The sequence below is a fragment of the Callithrix jacchus genome, chromosome 16 (genome assembly GCF_049354715.1).
Source record: "Callithrix jacchus isolate 240 chromosome 16, calJac240_pri, whole genome shotgun sequence".
Lineage (NCBI taxonomy): Eukaryota > Metazoa > Chordata > Mammalia > Primates > Cebidae > Callithrix > Callithrix jacchus.
In genome coordinates, this window is record NC_133517.1 from 3,821,534 (window position 1) to 3,840,976 (window position 19,443).

General features: G+C 34.3%; 1 protein-coding gene across 7 annotated transcripts in view; it reads right to left on the reverse strand.

Moving 5' to 3' along the window:
- Positions 1-353: 353 nt before the first annotated feature.
- Positions 354-19,443, reverse strand: part of SNTG1 (syntrophin gamma 1) — a 924,527-nt gene continuing 905,437 nt past the window's right edge. For all 7 annotated transcript variants that reach the window (XM_017965333.4, XM_035276805.3, XM_054246489.2 and 4 more), the window contains one exon: positions 354-2,092. In XM_017965333.4, coding sequence (XP_017820822.2) covers positions 1,934-2,092 — 159 coding nt within the window. In that variant the 3' untranslated portion in view covers positions 354-1,933. The remainder of the gene's footprint in view (positions 2,093-19,443) is intronic.

Consider the following 19,443-nt stretch of genomic DNA (forward strand, 5'->3'; position numbering starts at 1 on the left):
AAATTCAGCTTAACATTTTCCAAGGAACAATTATAAACTTCTACATTTTCTTTTCAATTTGAGGTATTTACAAACTAATTTGATGCAAAATGAATTAATAAATCATAATGAGTATGAAAAAAACTTGATATTAAATTTTTTAACTTAATGGATCTGTCCATTATAGAAAAAAATGTTTCCTTCTTGAGTATTTTTTTATTTTTTGAAACGGAGTCTCACTCTGTCACCCAGGCTGGAGTGCAGTGACATGTTCTCTGCTCACTGCAACCTCCATCTCCTGGGTTCAAGTGATTATCCTGCCTCAGCTTCCTGAGTAGCTGGGACTACAGTCACACGCCACTACGCCTGGCTAATTTTTGTCTTTTTAGTAGAGATGGGGTTTCGCCATATTGGCCATGCTGGTCTGGAATTCCTGACCTTGTGATATGCCTGCCTCGAACTCCCAAAGTGCTGGGATTACAGGAGTGAGCCAAGGTGTTTTGCCTGGAGTGATTTTTTTTAACATTTAAAAAAATATATTGAATCACTTTATTAGTTACTTGATGATCTCCACAAGGACACATGTAATGTCTGGTTTACCTGGGAGCATGTGTATCAATAAAAATGTTCGTTGTTTGTTTTTTACATACACAGCCGACTTTTTAAAAGAAGATCTCAAAAAAGGACAGAGAATGTGTTTTGTGTTACACAAGCAGCTGTATAATACCTGGAATCTGAGTACAGTGCACAACTCTAAGGCCTTCAGATTTCCCAGCCTTTTCACACTTACATTCTTAGGACAAAACATCTAAAATAACCTGCATAGTTTGGCATTGCTTAATCACTTCCATGACAAGGGAGGATGAAGATTTTTCATGTTTATCTTTAAATATCACCTTTGTTCCACATAAAATAGTACTAAAATGGAAAAATGTCATTTATCTAACATATATAATAGCTTTGGGACTGCTTTCTCGGGACATTTCAGTTCATGATTTACTAGCAGATTTCAGATTACAAACAATTGTTTCTCACACAGTATTTTTTATATTATTTTCTCTACAAAAGGTTGCGGGGGGGTCACTGAAAAGTTATGAAACTTTGATAATAAATCCTATTAGGTAAAAAATAAGTCTCTTTAAAATGAAGGAAGAAATGAGAGGTTCATGAAATCTTTCTGCTGAAAAATTAGATTAGATTTTTCATTTAGAATTAGATTAATACAGGATTAGATTAATACATTTTTGGCATAGTAGATTGACATTGGCAGCTAATTAACCATTTCAGTAACAGTGGTGCAAGGGAGAATAGTCCATCTCACATTGTTATCTATCATAGGTCAATGTGATTACCTTTTTGAAGTTCTTTGGAATATTTACAATAAGATAAAAACAATCGGAGTGCCAGTGTCAATCACGGCATGAGAGCATAAGGGCAAATTTCCATCAGCAAATGAAAGTGCATCCTTCTTTGATGAGTTTTTTTGCATGCTCCTTGTTGATTTATAATTTTTAACTCTTTGATGTCCCTCATAATACAATGATAGGGCATTAGTTTATGACTGCCCAACATGTACTCATTATACAAAATAATCTAAAATACAGAAGTAACCATTTAATAAGTATTTTTATTTATAGGTAGCTTACTATTTTTATATTATTTACATACTTCTTCAAATAATTCATTCTTTTGTCTACACTTTTGGTGAAAGCAATATACTTACTGGTACAAAGGAACTGAGTGAGAACAAGCTGTTTTGTTCATGTAGTATATTTTACAGATGCCATCCAGAAAAGAAGTGTTTTTGAGATTCCACATGACCTTCTTTGTTTCTGCTGAAATTTCAATATTTCCTCCACTGTTGACATATTATGGATTTTCCAGGGTCTAAAGTGATGAATAAATGTGTTCTGTTTGTAGAGTTATGGTGAGTATCAATGCAGGGCTGAGTACGTCAAGTTGTGTACTTTGCTTTGCTCGTGGTAGCAGAGCTGGTGGCAGCAGAAGCAGAAGCCTGATTGCCTAAAAATAGAGGGTCCAAACAAGCTACCTTGGCAGCAAAGAAGGAATGAATGCAGTGAAGAACAGCAAATAAATTTGAAAATTCCAACTCCTGAAAGAGAAACAGGTCAGATAAAATAAAAATTAATGTCTTTAAAAATGGATGATAGCTAGATTTTTTTTCAAATTCAATACACTTATCTAAAATCTATGATATCTAACATATTCAAACTAATTTCAAATGTAGACATTTTTAGACAACATGTAAACGTCATATATTTTGAAAATTACTTCAATACATGGTGGATAAGAGGTAGGGGGACTGATCACTCTTACATCTAGGAATGTTGTTTTAACATTGATAGATACGTTTTGTCAAAATATTACTCTTGATAATGTGTAATTAAAGATAAACTTGGACATACATTTAAAAGTATTTTTATCTCTATGCACACATCAGATGATAAATGTGGATTAGAACAATTTAAAACTATTTTTGATTATTATCTAGAATGAGTTAATATTTGCCTTAAGACACTGAATAAGAAATGCTAGAAGCAAGGGGATATGAACTCTTCTAATCAGAGGAGCCAAATGGTTCAATTTCAAAAAATAATTTAATCATTAATTTGAATTGTGGCTGGCTGTTTAATGGTGTATGTGGCATATTTACTAAAAAAATCAACTAGAGCTCACTAATTCATTTTGGATTTTTTAAAATATGTTCCCCATTTAAATACCAATGGAAATTTTAACCCATTTACGAGTGGCAACCAAATTATATATATTACAGCGAAAACAGAAAAAAGTTATTTCAAATTATCATTATGTCAAAATACTAGCTCTAATATCATAAAGCAATGCTCAGAATGGATTTACAAAGATGATGTTGCTGGTATTTTTATTAAAGACCATCAACAATCACATAATCATGGTTTAATTCAAGTTGATTGAAAGATTAATACATTTATGTGCTTAATGAAATCAGTATGATAAACATCGCAAGGAGGATAACTAGAGGGTAATAAAGCATATGAAATTCTTACAAACTCATTGCTATTTTATTATATATTTTACTAAATATATGTAATAAAGAGTATAGAATTATACTTAATATGTGCATGACTGACTGTGCTTACAACTTTTATGTGGTAGTTGAAAACATCACAAAATATTCAATACATTCTGACACATCATAATATCTGTAATGTACCATGTAGCTATTTAAATAAAATAATTCACCCACGTGGTATTTTCTCAGGTCTTGCAATAGGAGTGCAACACACCAGGATGTATAGTTAGGGACATCTATTACATAGAGGGAATGCTATACTTTCCCAGTAGCTCCCTTCAAACTATTCGATAGCTCCCTATGTGAAACAGCAACTTATTCTACAGAAAAGGTTATTCGTTTAACCATTCTACTTCCCTTAGCTGTTTACAGCAAAAAAGTTTTTAGTAACTCCATTGTAATTATTTTTGAAGCTTTATTTATAATAAACCACTCCATTGGCACTAGTCATATGTTATATGTCATATGAGCAAGTTTCTCTTTGCCTTAACGCATCCTGAAAATCCTCCATTCACCCCATCATTCTTGGTGTAGTCAAGTTATTTCCCAAACAAATTTTGAATACTTTCTATATCATCTCAAATTAAGTCCACCTGATGCGAAAGGTTTGGAAATGTTGGGAAAATGTAAAATGTTCTTCCATGTTATTAAAAAATAAAACAACAACAGCAAAAATAAGCAATTCACTATTGATAAGGAGGAGAATATTGTTGATGGGTAAAAATAGTATGGCAAATAACTTTTTCTCAAAGGTCACTGTATCTCATCTTTATTAAAATAGAGATTATATTTTGGATCTCCAAAATAACAACCCTTAAATATGTAAGTATCCAGGCGTCTTTACAAAAGTAAAAGTTTTCAATTATTCCTACAATGTCAATTATTTGTCAATAATTTGATATAAACTGACACTTTAACCTTTTTATACCCTTTGTGAAGAAGTGGGAGACAGGAAATAATAGAGGGTGACTGGAAGAGAAAGCAGGAGACCAAAATGAATCCAAGTTTGGCTCTTGATTCCGATGTCCACACATCTTTTCTCTGCCTCAGTGATCAGCCTTGGCAACCATTCCCACTCCTAGGTTATCAGTGATTCCTTCTACGTAGGTAAACTCACACTGTGGTGAGAACTAGACCTGCATTCTTCAGACATCCACTGAGGATAAACATCTATCTATTCACCCTCTGATAGCTTCCGCCAAGTTACAGACTTACAGGTTTCCCTCGTAAAAGAAGTCTTATGATTGTCACGATCCCTCAAATCTCACCAAGTATAAGCTAGCTTCAAAAATGTAAACAGTCATCCATTCAATAAGATACCAAGTGCTTCCTATGCATCTACTCTTTTTTATTGTTCTTAAAAGATAGCAGTGATAAAACAGACAAAAACAAACAAATGAACAAAAGAGTACTGATGGGACTTACATTCCAGTGACAGGAGACAAAATGTGACTAAGGGCATAAATACGTGAAGGATAACATGTCAGAATATGACAGGTACAGTTGAGAAAGAAAGCAGAGAAGACCACAAAGAATACGCAAGGGGCCGTGGGACAGGAAAATCCACGTTGTCTTGTGCACGGAACTGAAACAGATGAAGGTGTGAACCATTTCCATGTTTGTGGGAAAATATTCCAGACGCAACACTTAGAATTTTAAAGGCCCAGAGGTAGGGACATTCCAGGAGAGTTTGAAGAAAAGCAAGGGCTATTGTGTCTGGAATGGAATGAATTAAGAAGTAATTAGCAGACAGTGAGGTCAAAGGAAACACATGACATACTGCATGAGCCTGTGAATTTCACTATGAATGACATGGGAAACCATGGTAAACTTTTGAGCAGAGGAGTGACAAGCAGTGACTTAAGTCAGAAAAAGATGATTTTGGCTAGACGGTTGAGAATGAACTTTATGGGAAATGGATTGAAAGGAGAAGTTACAAAGTTTTCTATATGGAAAGGGGTTAGATTTGAAAGTAGATTTCAATAACTGGGGGGAAAAAAGTGTTGCTCCACAAATGGAGGAATTGTGGGAAAATCGGGTTTCAGAGTAAAGATCAAGATTTTGGTTTTGGGTATGTTACATTTGAAACCATATTAGACATACAGGTGATACGGGGAAAGCTGCATATATTAGTATAGATTTAAGGGAAAAATTAGAGTTCAGAATAGAAGTTCAGCTTCTGTCAGCTTATAGATAGTAGGTAAAGCATTGTGATCTGGATGAGAAGATCAAGGTGTGCAAGGTAGGCAGAGAAATTGACTGGGCACTCGTCACTGAGATTCCACAGTATAAAGATGAAAGATGAGGGGAAGATCCAGCAAAGAAGAAATAGCTATAATTGCCTCTAAGAAAGTGAGAGAAAACTGGGAATCTTTTAAAATGACAGCTGGATGTTGACCATTGAATTTAGCAACACAGAGGCCATTTTAGTCTTTTACAAGAGTCCTTTTGTGGAGAAGTGGAAACAAATTTCTCATGGCTTCATGAGAAATTCCATGTGCAGTCATTAGTTATGATAGGCAGCTTCTCTTTGGAGAAGAAATCCTACTTTTCCTTCTTAAAGGGAGCAGAAGAACAGATAATAGGAAATCAAGTATGTTTTCCTAAGTTTTATGAAATTAGCATATATTTGTAGAATTGCTGGCATGAGATGGAGATGGTATCAAATCTGAGGACAATTGTAGAAACTTATTCTTGAGAAGGGTGAGATCTGGTGCAAAAGTGGAAACCTTGACAATTGATCTGATGTGGCAGGAGGTGAGGCACAGTATTATGGGCACAACTCAAGTAAGGTGGGTAGATTTGGTGGTTTGTAGCTTTGCTCATTTCTGTGTTTTAAGTGGGATACAAAGCAAAGTCATTGGCTGAGAGAGAGGATAAATCAGGAAGTACTGAGAATTTGGACATACTACTAACTGATCGGTATCATTTTCAGGATAAAATCTGGAATTTATCTTCCTCACTCTGCTTAGTGCTTAAAGGCTTTTAACCCATTTATGCCTGAGACTGCAATTTTTTGAATGTTTGCAATCAGACCTTGGTGATGACCTTGAGCAGTAAAATATAAATAACTCCCACATGCTTAGCATTCCAATAATGGAACGTTGGGCATAAATGAGTCAATTATTCGTGAGTCCTCTGAACACAATTGAGAGCATCATTAACTGAACCTAAATAAATCACCACCTACACTTGCACACCTGTTTCCCACAGTAACATGGTCATGCTACACTCAATATAATTAAAACATAACTCATAACTAAATAACAAAAAGTCTAATTACAATAGAAGATCAATCATCATATCAAGAACCACTGAAATCTTAAAATGAGTGGAAAAAAATCAATAGATGCCAACAGTGACATGACATAGATTTTTGAATCATTTGACAAATATTTTCAAGGAGTCACAACAAAATTGTTCCAATAAGCAGTTATCACCATGCTTAGAACAAACGAACATGTAGAAAGTCTCAGAAAAGAAACAGAAAGTCTAAGAAAGAAATAAAAGACATAAAAATAATCAAACAAAAATGTTATAACTGATGAGTATTATAATGGAAATAAAAAACTGAATAAATGGCTCAACAGCAGAAAGAAGAGAACAGAAGAAAGAAGAAGCAGATAAAGTAATTGTGAAAATTAACCAGTTAGAATAAAAGGTATAAGAAAGATTGAAAAAAGGAAAGAATATTCAGTGAACTCTGAGACTGAAACAAAAATATAAATATATACTATTCATGTTGTCAGAGTCCAAAATATGAGGAGCAAAAGTAAGGAACTGAAAAATATAGAAAGAAATTTTAGCTGAAAAGTCATTGAAATTGGTAAAAGACTAAATCCTATAGATTTGAGAGACTAAGTGAAACACAAAGGGGGTAAACTCAAAGAAATCCTTGCCAAGACACAACATAGTCCACTTCTGAAAACTAGACAGCAGAAGTCTTGAGCTCAGCAAGGGAGAGTTCAACCTTACCTATAGAACACAAGTCAAATGACAGAGAATTTCTCATCAGAAATCATACAGCCAGAAGGAGGTGGCACAAGATTTTTCTACTGCTGACAGAAAAGAACTGTCAATTCTGAATCCTATATCCAGCAAAACAGTGCTTCAGAAATCAAGGGAAAAGCAAGACATTCTCAGCTAAAAAAAAAAAAAAAAAGTTAAAAAAAAGTAAACTTACAATAAGACCTAACCTAAAAACATGACTTAAAAAGGACAAAAAGAGAAAATAATTATAGAAGCTATCTTGGAACTTAGGAAGAAGGAAATAATATGGTAAGAAAAGTAATCCATAAATACTTTACTTCTCCTCCTGAGTTTTCTGACTTATATGTGGGTATTGAAACAAAAATTGTAACATTTTCTGATTTGGTTCTTACTAAATGTAAACAAAATATTTAAAAATATTATAGATAGAATAGTGTAAAATATTATAAAATATAAAACATAATATATTTTTTAAATATAAAAATATATATTTATATATTTAAAATATATATTTTATAAATTTTTATATTTAAAATATATATTTTATATATTTATATATTTAAAATATATAATAGTTTATATATTTATGTATAACTATATAAAATATAAATATATGTATATATAAGTATAATTTATATATATAACAATATATTATAAATATATTAATAGTATAGATAATAGATGCTTACATATAATATATAATATGTAATTATATATTTTATAATTATATATAATTTATAATTATAAATTATAATATATTATATATTATAAGAAGTAAAGTATATTGAAATAATTGAAGAGACTTAAAATATGTTAAGGTTTCTACACCTAACTGATAAGCTGTTGATTTCACTAGAATGTGAAGATTTGTACAAAATGTAACCCTGAGAGTAACCACTAAGAACACTATATGTTGAAGTATACTCAAAAACGCTATGAATAAAATTGATTTCTAAAAGAACATGTTCAAAAAAGGCACATGAAGGCAGAAAAAAAAGAAAAATGGAAAAGAGAGAGAAAAAAATTCAAATATATAATGGTAAATATAAGTCAAGGCATTAATAATTACAATAAAAAATAATTTGTCTAAATATACCAATCAATACACAGAGATTGGCAGAATAGATTAAAAACCATGACCCAAACATATGCTATCTACAAGCTCACTTTAAATATAATGATGTAGTTATATTTAAAGTAAAAGAATAATAAAAAAATACATCATGTACATTTTTATAAAGAAAAATGGCTAGTGGCTATATTGACATTAGATGAGCTAAGCCTCAAAGTGAAGAAAATTACTGGACAAAATGAGACAAATTAATTAATAATAAAAGTATAAAACCATAAGAAAAACATATCAACTCTAAGTATGTATGCACCAAATAACTTAGCTGTAAAGTATGTAAAACATAATCTGATGAAATACACAATTACATTGAAGTCTTCTACATCTCTCTTAATTGGTAAAAGAGTAAAACAGAATGTCACCACATGTACAGAATTCAAAAACACCATCAACTGGCAAGGTCAAACTAACAGTTTTAGAACTTTTGTCCAGCAAAAATAGTATACACATTATTTGAAAGTTTCTGTAGAAATTTGACCATACTGGGGGCATAAAACAAATCTCAATAAATTTAAAAAAAATTAAAGTTCTAGAAGCTGTGTTTTTTTGACCACAGAAGAGTAAGTAAAAGAAAGAAAACAAAAAGAATTTCTGACACTTGAAAATGAAGCCACAGAATTACAAATTTTCCATTACATACAAGAAAGTCTCAAAAGAAAGAAAAAGAATACGTTGCACTGAACAACAATAAAAATAAAACAGGGTCAGGATGCAAATGTTCTGTTTTGAATGTTTCATTGTCAGTATCTTGATTGCAGTGATATATACACTAGAGTGCTTTTCAATTTAAAAGTTTAAACTATTTCTCTTGAGAATATCATACAGGTAAATCATTTTAAAAATTATGTTAATCTCTGCCTCTGGTTAGAGTGTTTAATATATTTACTTTTAATGTAATTATACATAAGGTAAAATTTATGTTCATCATATATCACAAGTTTTTGTTCATTTTTCCATTACTGTTTTCATTGTGGGGTATAAAACTATATAAGTATATGTATATGTATGTAGTATATATTTATACACAATTAATATAAATAGTGTATACATACATATAATTTTAATTATCTTATTTCTTTTGATCATTACTTTTTTTTTTTGAGATGGAGTTTCGCTGTTGTTACCCAGGCTGGAGTGCAGTGGCACGATCTCAGCTCACTGCAACCTCCGCCTCCTGGATTCAGGCAATTCTCCTGCCTCAGCCTCCTGAGTAGCTGGGATTACAGGCATGTGCCACCATGCCCAGCTAATTTTTTGTATTTTTAGTAGAGACTGGGTTTCACCATGTTGACCTAATGATCAACATGACCTAATGATCTCTTGACCTAATGATCCACCTGCCTTGGCCTCCCAAAGTGCTGGGATTACAGGCATGAGCCACCACACCCAGCTGATCATTACTTATTTTTTATTATTTGGAGGAATATAATAACATTTTTAAATAATCTAGTTCACAACAATGAGAACTTCAATAGTGCTCAAAAAATTTGGTTGTATGTACCTCTGTTTCCTCCATCTCTTTGTGCTATTGTCAAACACATGACATCTTTATCCATTACAAGGCCAAAGACACAGTGATATAATTATCATTTTATGAATTTTTCATTCAAATACTTCAGAAGAATAGCACCAATTAAAATGCATTTATACTGTCATTGAAATTGAATTATGTATTTATGTTTAATAGTGTTTTCATTATTTCTAAGTGTGAATTCAAGATATTATCGAAAATTATTTTCTCTAGTGTATATTTACTAGTGGCAAATGTTCTTCTTTTTTTATATGTAATAATGACTTAATTCTCCATCTTGGAAGGAGAGTTTCACTGAGTAAGAACCTCTTATATGACAGCCTTTTTGTTTCAGCACTTAAGTGTGTCATTCCATTACTTTCTGACTTACACAGTTTAATATAAAAAAATGAATTTATTAATGATTCTTTGCATGTTGTGACTCATTTTTCTTTTGCTGTTTCCAAGATTCTCTGGTCTGTTGCTGGTCAGGCATGATGATTGCATGTATTTGTTTTTAATGTACATGGAGTTCATTGAGTCCTTCAATGAACTCTTAATTCAATATTAAGAGTTAATTTAATATTAAGAGTTAATTGAGTTAGTATTAATCTTAATTTAATATTAAGATTAACATTAAATTTGAGAGGTTTCCAGCTGTTATTTCTTAAAGTATTCTTTCTACCGCTTTATCTTCTTGTTTTCTTGGTATTCCATGTATATATATCACAGCACAATTTATGCTGTCATACAGACTTCTGAGACTCTGCTATTGTTCTTCATTTATATTTTTGTTATTCCTTAGACTGGATAATCTCAGTCGCTCTATTGACACTCAGATGTAGTGAACTCTTCATGTTCTCTTAATCTTTCTTCATAAACTGAAATATTTTGTACAGTTCATCTAAGGATTTTTAAAACATAATTTATTGTACTTTTCAACTGAAGAATTTTATTTGAATTTTTTTATTACTTCTATCCTTTCATTGAGATTCTCTACTTGGTCAAACATGTTAATTCTCTGAGCATAGCTTTGTTTAAACCATTTAATATATTTTTAATACACGACTTAAATTATTTTACTAGTAAGTGCACCAGATGGTTTTCCTCAGAGAAAGTTTCTATTGAGTATATTTTCTTATGGAAAAAACCACAATTTTGAGGTTTTTTTCTCATTTTTTTCAATGTCTCATAATTTTTGTTTAAAACTGACATTTCAAAGAATATTCTTGGAAATCAGATTCTCATTCCTCCCAAGAGTCTGAGGCTGCTGCAGTTTGTTATTGCTGTTTTTTTTTTATCTGTTTTGCTGATAGGAAACAGACTATTTCTATGTAGTTTCATGGTCCCCTATTGTTTTGACCAATATATCTGTAAATGACTAGAAGCAAAGTTTTACAACTTTTCCATGGGGCTCTTTGTGTTTTCTGGCACGCCTTTAATGCTCTGGCTATTTACAACTCTTTCTAAGTCTTTGCTTTCGTCTTGCACAGGTCCCTAAGGCCAGCCATAACTGAGAGTTTAGGGCACCTTTTGCTGTCATGTGCACAACCTCGCACTTTTATATGTCTTTCTAGTTTCTCAGGAATGTATTGGAGCTACTAAAAGCCCCTTATTAACATCTCCTTCCTCAGATCTTAAGTTTTTCCCCAGTATCTTTTTTGCTGCAGCTGGTATTGTCAATTCATGTAGGTGTGACCTTAAACAACTACTGTTAACCGTTAAATACTTAGGGTAGGGATTTTCCCAGTGAGCAAGGTCTGAGTCAAGCCAAGTAATGAAGCTCTGTGTCTTAGTCTATTTGTGTTGCTGTAACAGAATAGCTGAGGCTAGGTAACTTATAAAGAAAAGAGGTTTATTTGGCTCATTACTCTGGTGACTGAAAAGTGCACAATGTGGCAGCTGCATCTGTGAAGGTTTCAGACAGCTTCACCTCCTGGAAAAAAATGGAAGTCAAGGGGGCATGTGCAAAGAGATCACAGGGTGACAGAGGGGCAAGTCACAGAAACTGAGGCAGCCAGACTCTTTGCAGCAGCCCACTCCAGTGGGAAACAACCATTTCCACAAGAGTAAGATCTCGCTCACCTTTGCAGCAGGTAGTTAATTTACTTGTGGGGGAATCTGCCCCTACCACCTGAACATCTCCTTCTAGGCCCCACATTCTAACACTGCCATATTGGGAATCAAAGTTTGACATGAGTTTCAGAGGGGCAAACCATATTCAAAACAAAGTATTTCACTCCTGGCCCTGTAAAACTCATGTCCTTCTTACAATGCAAAACAAAATCATTCCCTCCCAATAGTCCCAAAAGTCTTAACTTTTCCAACATCAACTTGAAGGCCCAAAGTCCCAATTCTCTTTTGAGACTCAAGGCAAGTTCCTTGTAGTTATGCACCTGTGAAATCAAAAACAAGTTATTTATTTACAAGATAAAATGGTATAACAGACATTTAGTTGATATTCCTATTCTAAAAGGGAAAACTAGACAAAAAGAAAGAAATGGCAGGCCTACGTAAGTCCAAAACCCAGCAGGGCAGACAGTAAATCCTAAGACTCCAGGATAATTTTCTTTAATTCTGTATCTCACAACACAGGTGAGAAGGTATATTCTGAGGCCTTGAGAAGTTCAACTCTACCCATGTGTCTGCCCTCTAGACTGAAGTCTGGTGCCTGTAGTTTTCCTAGGTGGGCATTACATGGTGTTGGTGGCTTTATAATTCTAGGATCTTGATGGTAGGTCCCAGTGGCTCCCCCAGGTCAGCATTTCCCTATGCGAGGTTCTCTGTGGTGGCTCTGTCCTGTGACAAGCCTCTGCATGGGCCTGCAGGCTTTTCTACACACTTTGAAATCTCAGTCAAGGAAGCCATGTTTCTACAGCTCTCATATTCTGCAGGCCTAGAGAATCAACACCATGTGGATGCCAAGGCTTACTGCTTGTGCCTTTCAAAGCAGACTCTTAAGCCTTACTCGGGGCCACTTGAGACATGGCTTCTTATGATGTGCAGAGCAGCATCCTGAGACAGCAGAGCACTTCTACAGCCTAGGCCTGGCCCCCAAAACCATTCTGTCCTCCTAGGCCTCTCAGCCTGTGATGAGACTGACCTCAAAGATCCTTGAAATGCCTCTAGAGATTTCCCCATTGGTTTGATTATTAGCACCTGGTTTCCTTTTAGTCATTCTAATCTCTTTAGCAACTAGTCACTGGATCCAACCCTCAACACCCTTTCCAAACACACCTTTTAATCTTTATATAATTGATCTGTAAATTTTTTAAATCTTTACATTCTGCTTTCCTCTTAACTACAAGTTGTGCATTTATGTCGTCTTTGCTCTTAAATCTTACTACATACAGTTAAATGCAGCCATGCAGCTGCCTGAATGCCCTAGTACCTAAAGCTTTCTTCTGCCAAATATTCACCACTCTTAAGTTTGACCTTCCACAAATACCAGGGCATCGATGCAACACAGTCAGGTTCTTTGCTAGGGTATAATAGACATATTTTCTACTGTTTATACTTCTAAAGCCATTTTGGTCCTGACCACATAATGAATCTCTAAGAAGTTCCAAACTTTCCTTCATCTTTCTGTCTTCTTCTGAAGCCTCACCAGAATTCCCGTAAGCATCCCACTCGTGGCAACACAGGCTTTTTCTGATCCCCTCCAAATTTTTCCAGCCACCAGCCATCATCCAATTCCAATGCCACTTCCAGGTTTCCAGATATCTGTACAGCAACACCCGCCTCTGCATGCCAGTTTTCTTCATACATGTGTGTTGCTATAACAGAATACCTGAGACTGGATAATTTACCTTTTAAAAAAGCAGTTTGTTTGTCTCCAATTTTGGTGGCTGGAAAGTTCCAGGTGGGGCAGCCACATCTGGTGACTGCGTAAGGCTGCTTGACCTCAGGGCAGGAAGTGGGAGCGGAGTGGTAATGTGCAAAGACCACATCTGGTGACTGTGTAAGGCTGCTTGACCTCAGGGCAGGAAGTGGGAGCGGAGTGGTAATGTGCAAAGACCACATCTGGTGACTGTGTAAGGCTGCTCGACCTCAGGGCAGGAAGTGGGAGGGGAGTGGTAATGTGCAAAGACCACATCTGGTGACTGCGTAAGGCTGCTTGACCTCAGGGAAGGAAGTGGAAGTGGAGTGGTAATGTGCAAAGACCACATCTGGTGACTGCGTAAGGCTGCTTGACCTCAGGGCAGGAAGTGGGAGGGGAGTGGTAATGTGCAAAGAGACCACATGGTGAGAGAAGTAAGAGAGAGAATTCCAGGAAGCCAGATGTCTTTTGACAACCAGTTCTCATGGGAATGAATCCATTTCCCCCCATAATGAGAACCCACCTATCCCACGAGAGCACATTGATCTATTCATGAAAAGTTCACCACCATAACCCAGACACCTCCCACGAGGCCTCAGATCCCCACACTGTCACATTGAGAATCAAGTTTCAACATGAGCTTCAGTGGGACAAGTCGTATTAAAACCACAGTAGCCTGCAAGTAGACTTCTCCAGGAAGCTTCCAACTAGGTCAGATGATTATGATTTTCTCGAAATTGTGTTTTTATAGAATCTCCAAGCCCAGTCCACATCCTTCAGTGCGTATTGAGCTGGTGGATTTTATAGCTAGCTACCACGTTTTCTAGGATGTATATTTTCAAGGTCACCGTGGTGGTCTGAACAGGGTAATAGGAATACAATAAGTGACAATGTTACAAAGCTCTCTGTTCTTAACAAAACTTGAAATTTGTTTTGTTTTTAACATATGCTGTATGGTTAATGGAAATATTTCATTTATTTCCACAATTCTGAGTAACAGTGATTCTGATCATTATGATTCTTTTCTCATTGCCTTTCCAGAAGAGTGCAATTTCAGAAGTCCTTACTGTGCCATTCTGAAAATCAAGCCCACATTCACTTTTAATTTCTTAAAATGCCTAAGGCACAGTAATTTGCAAAATGTTGATAATGAATAAATGTCAATTAATTTGGAGTCCAGAATTCATAGGCATAGATCAGAATCCAACCTATTGTTTTGATCCTTTACTCTCTTCCTCTACATTATGGGTTTCCAAAGACTGTAACCGATATTCTTTGTGATTTGGATTATTGGTTTATTATGTATCTCTATCTCCTGATCCCCATTAATGAGTTTGGCAAATAAAAATAGAGACTTATGGCCTGGCGCGGTGGTTCAAGCCTGTAATCCCAGCACTTTGGGAGGCCGAGGTGGGTGGATTACGAGGTCAAGAGATAGAGAGCATCCTGGTCAACATGGTGAAACCCCATATCTAATAAAAATACAAAAAATTAGCTGGGCATGGTGGTGCGTGCCTGTAATCCCAGCTACTCAGGAGGCTGAGGCAGGAGAATTACCTGAACCCAGGAGGCAGAGGTTGCAGTGAGCCAAGATCACGCCACTGCACTCCAGCCTGGGTAACAGGAGCGAAACTCCGTCTCAAAAAAAAAAAAAAAATAGAGACATTACATTGCCTGTCTCTACTAAACTGCTTGCTTCAAAATCTTTTAGGAACTTTTCTGATCTTGATGTAATAGAATAATGTTTAATATTCTGCTTCACCTCTTCTAAATTAATATAAATAAGACATTTATATCTCTTAATATCATGTTTATACTGTTCTTCTCATGTAAAATTGTCTGGTGAATATAAATATATCACCAATATCTTGATAACTGCAGCCATAAATTTTAAGGTGATATGACGACGGCAGTTAAGAAACTTACTTGGGACATAGATAGACTTAAATAGTTATATAGTTAATCCTACTACATTGTGCAAATAATTATAAATAGACACATGTATAGCTTCAGGATAATTCTGCTTTTCTTGTTGAAATGCAGTTCATTATTTCTACCCTTAAATGTTTCCATGATGATTGTGATTTGCCACAGTTACCTTCTCAGGAGAACGTAAGACAGTACTTCGTTACTACACTCTGTTTTATTACTTTACTTCCTGGGAAATTGCTTTCCAGAATGTCTTCAACTTTGAAGTTCTGATTTTCAAAATATTCTTCCTTGGGTCACTTAAGTAAAAATTTAGTTACAATTCTTCTCTTCGTAAATGATTACTTTTGACAAAAAGGAAATAAGAAGACGCATCTATGTTATTTCGTTCCCTCTGACGGCTACTTATTTGGGAGGCAGTTAATATATCTGCTTTATCTATAAGATGTTAATGTAAGTTTTACAGTCTACCAAATAAGATAATGCTCTGTACTCTTAACACAAATGGATAGAAAAATTCACTATTCAGATGGAGAAAGTAGGAGATTTGAAAAATAAATTATTTGCAAGGAGAAAAAATATATCAATGGAAAATAAAAAACTAATTCAGAATCCTTAGTGATTCCCAGGAGTTTAAAATCTCTTCTAAGGGGGAGAGAGGCAATATCCTGTCCGGATAACTTCTTTATCACACATTCTTGTTCTCAATTCAATTGTCAGTTTAAAATAAATTTCACCTAAAATAAGCTGATATAGAAGTTATACACATACACCCCTGCACAAATTGAGTTTGTGTTTTGCCCTATCTTATTTCTATCTACTTCAGTCTATTTTACAGTATGAAGCACCCCAAACATGAATTTATGCAGGACCTGTGCTATTAAGCAGATGCTCTGCCTTATCATTGTTTGTCTTCTCTGTAGCCCGAACAGCCAGTGCTTTGTACAGCTGGAAATGAGAGGAAAAGGGATCTTGGAATTTTAGAAAACCTTTGGTTTCAGATACCAGATAGAGTCAGAAATTGTTAAAAGCCAGATTGACTATAAAAGCTGATCCTTTATTTACAAGGCAGAAAGAGAGGCTTGATTCCAAATACCTACCCAGCCTCATGAATATTAAAAGACCTATTTGTAAGACTCAAGCGCCAAACAGAGATTCATTTAGATTACCGACCATCCTCCTCTGAAATGCAAACATCACTAAGTTTTCCATGGAGATCTTTGAAAAACTGAGCATATCCAAAGTGTTTCATTAATTGTGTTATGTATTCAATCCTTATGTTTGAACAGAAACATTTTTTTCTCTAGAGCACCCTTTCAAGGTAGGTGCTTTTATCCACAATTTATGAGAAAATGAAAATTTATAGAGATTATCCAGAAAGTAGTGTTACTGGGAGTCAAGCCTCAATTTCTGACTTGAATTTCACTAATAATATATTTGAAAATTTCTCTTACAGCATCATAGTCCCTGAGATGGTGGTAACCTCTGGGGCAAGGAGGTGTTTGGTGCAAAGGAGCCTCCAATGATTAACTCTATTTCAAAATCTTTTCGACTTCTGCACTATTCCACTTAATAGAAAAACAATTTTCTTTTCCCTTCTATTGCCTACTGTACAAAATGCACTACTGTGATTTTCAGATCTCAAATCCAGTACTTTAGATGAATATGCTGTGTACACTAGTTTAGAAAATATTTTAACATTATTTCCTCCATAAGGGAAATTATGAAATTTAATGAATAAAGCCATATGAATGCATGTAGAATACAGCATGTTTTGAAATCAGGGGATTGTTTGGCCATGTTAAGTCCAATTATAATTTAAGAAAAAAATTCATATGCATAAACAATATTAGAGCTAATAAAGAAAAATATTTTGATTGAGGACATTTAGTTATAAACAACTACAAAAATATCAGTAATTCTACATGTATTCGTATACCTGTATGAATATCATATCTGAAAACACCTTTTGAAGTTCTCCATAGCAATAAAATGTGCTTTTGTAACTTGTCAAAGAAAAAACTATAATATGCCCAAGGCTTCAATTGGGAGCCACTCCCTTGCTCCACTAGGGAAGTTCTGAGAACTTAATGAGGCTTTGGAAAACAGACAGGAAATGTATTAAGCTTTCTGAGTAATGAAGTGAGAATTTATGAATTTTGCTATCAGAGGAGGAAAGTATAAAAGGCTTTTTTATTACGACATTATTCTTCCACAGCTCAGCAGCAACAACATAAAGATAAAACAAAGTCCCCCAGTTCCCACGCAAACCCACAGGACTTTCCTCAGTATTTCTGATGCTTTCTCACAAGCAAGGAATTGAGCACTATGTAGAATGTTCAGTGTTGTAATACAGATGGCAACTCAAGCAATAATATTCCCCAAAGAAACCGTATTTCTCTTTTAATAAGCTCTGTTTACAATGTATTTGCCCTGGGAATGTGTATATAAATTGTTAAAGTATGTTTGATTTAAATTATCTCCCTATTATCACAAATGGCAATATCTGAGTCTATCCTGAACCATTTTCACTATGGCTTAGATTATTTAAAAAAAAAGTTACAACAGCCTCCACATTTAAACACATTTTCAGACCTAGATTTCACATTGTGGCTCACATTTTCTTTTTAACTTGGATGAAATAAAATCTCTTCACTTATTAATAATTTATTTCAGGTTATGGTCTTTTATTGACAATCATAACTTCAAAAATATATCAAGATGGCATTTTAAAATGTACAACTTTATTAAATATATTCTAGAATTTTTCAAAGATTCATAAATCACTTGTCATAGGGTTGAAATTCTTGGATGAATGGGAGGACCTATGGGCAGTAGATAAGTAAAATCTCCCAATAAGCTTCTGTAAACAACTTCAGCAGCTTTGGACATTAATTGTAAATAAATAGGTATATTATCTTGCCTTCAATATATTTCAGATGTGGACACATGAAATCAAAGTGGTAAATATTATTTGTTTCTACCCCAAAATAGTGTTTTATTTTCTGTAGAAGTATGTATAATCTTAAATCCCTCTAAAACAATTCTGGTCTCACAATAAAGTCTTATATACTCAAACATTTCATTTATAATACTCTGTTGAAAACTTTACATGTAAATCACCATTAAGCTATATAAAATCAAGTGAAAAATAACAGTCTTCAATTATTACTCTCAGATCAGCACTAAGCAAAGCAAAAAATAATTTGCATCATAAGCCACATAAAAAGTTGAAATACCATAAGAAACCATCTTAGTAATAGTACTTTTAGATGGCACTCACGGCTGCCTATTAGCTTACCTGTCTAAAGTCTGGTAAAGAGGAATCAGAGCAAAAAATACAAAATGTGACGTGGATGAAGGAATGTTGTTTAATATTTTCAGGATAAAAAATGTTCTGCTGGATGGTAACAAATGTTGTGAGGGAGGTATGGGGACAAGCAACTTCTTGTTGAGCAGACAGTGGCCGCTGCTGACATAAACTGTCCTGGCTTTCCAATCTCTCCTTCTATAGAATCTATTGCAACTGATAATCTAGCAGCAGTTTACAAGTATTTAATATTTAACCTTTGAGACTTGAAATAACAGTTTAAAAATTAAACTGAGTTAAATTATCTTAAGCCATGTAAATTCCTCAGTATTGTTTACTTGTATAAAATCTATTCTTACTGAGTCACATTTGTGTAAAACTAAGGTGAAATCTAGGCGTTGCATTGTAGCAAACATTATTTTACAAAATAAGCCTGCATAGCAATGTCTTTACATGTTAAAAATTCTCCCTCCAGTACTCAGCAGTTACAACAAGAGCCACATCATAATTAAACTTCCACTATCAACTTTTAAAATATTTTTTTCACTATTCATTGGGGTTATTGAAGATGAGAAACTAATAATCAGGGTAGTCCAAATAAGTCAAATAATTTTTCTTTTAATAAACGACATTAATTGTTTAAAAATAAACTTATTACTACGTTGGAGTTAATCGAATAGTTGTACTTTTCACTATTCCATTT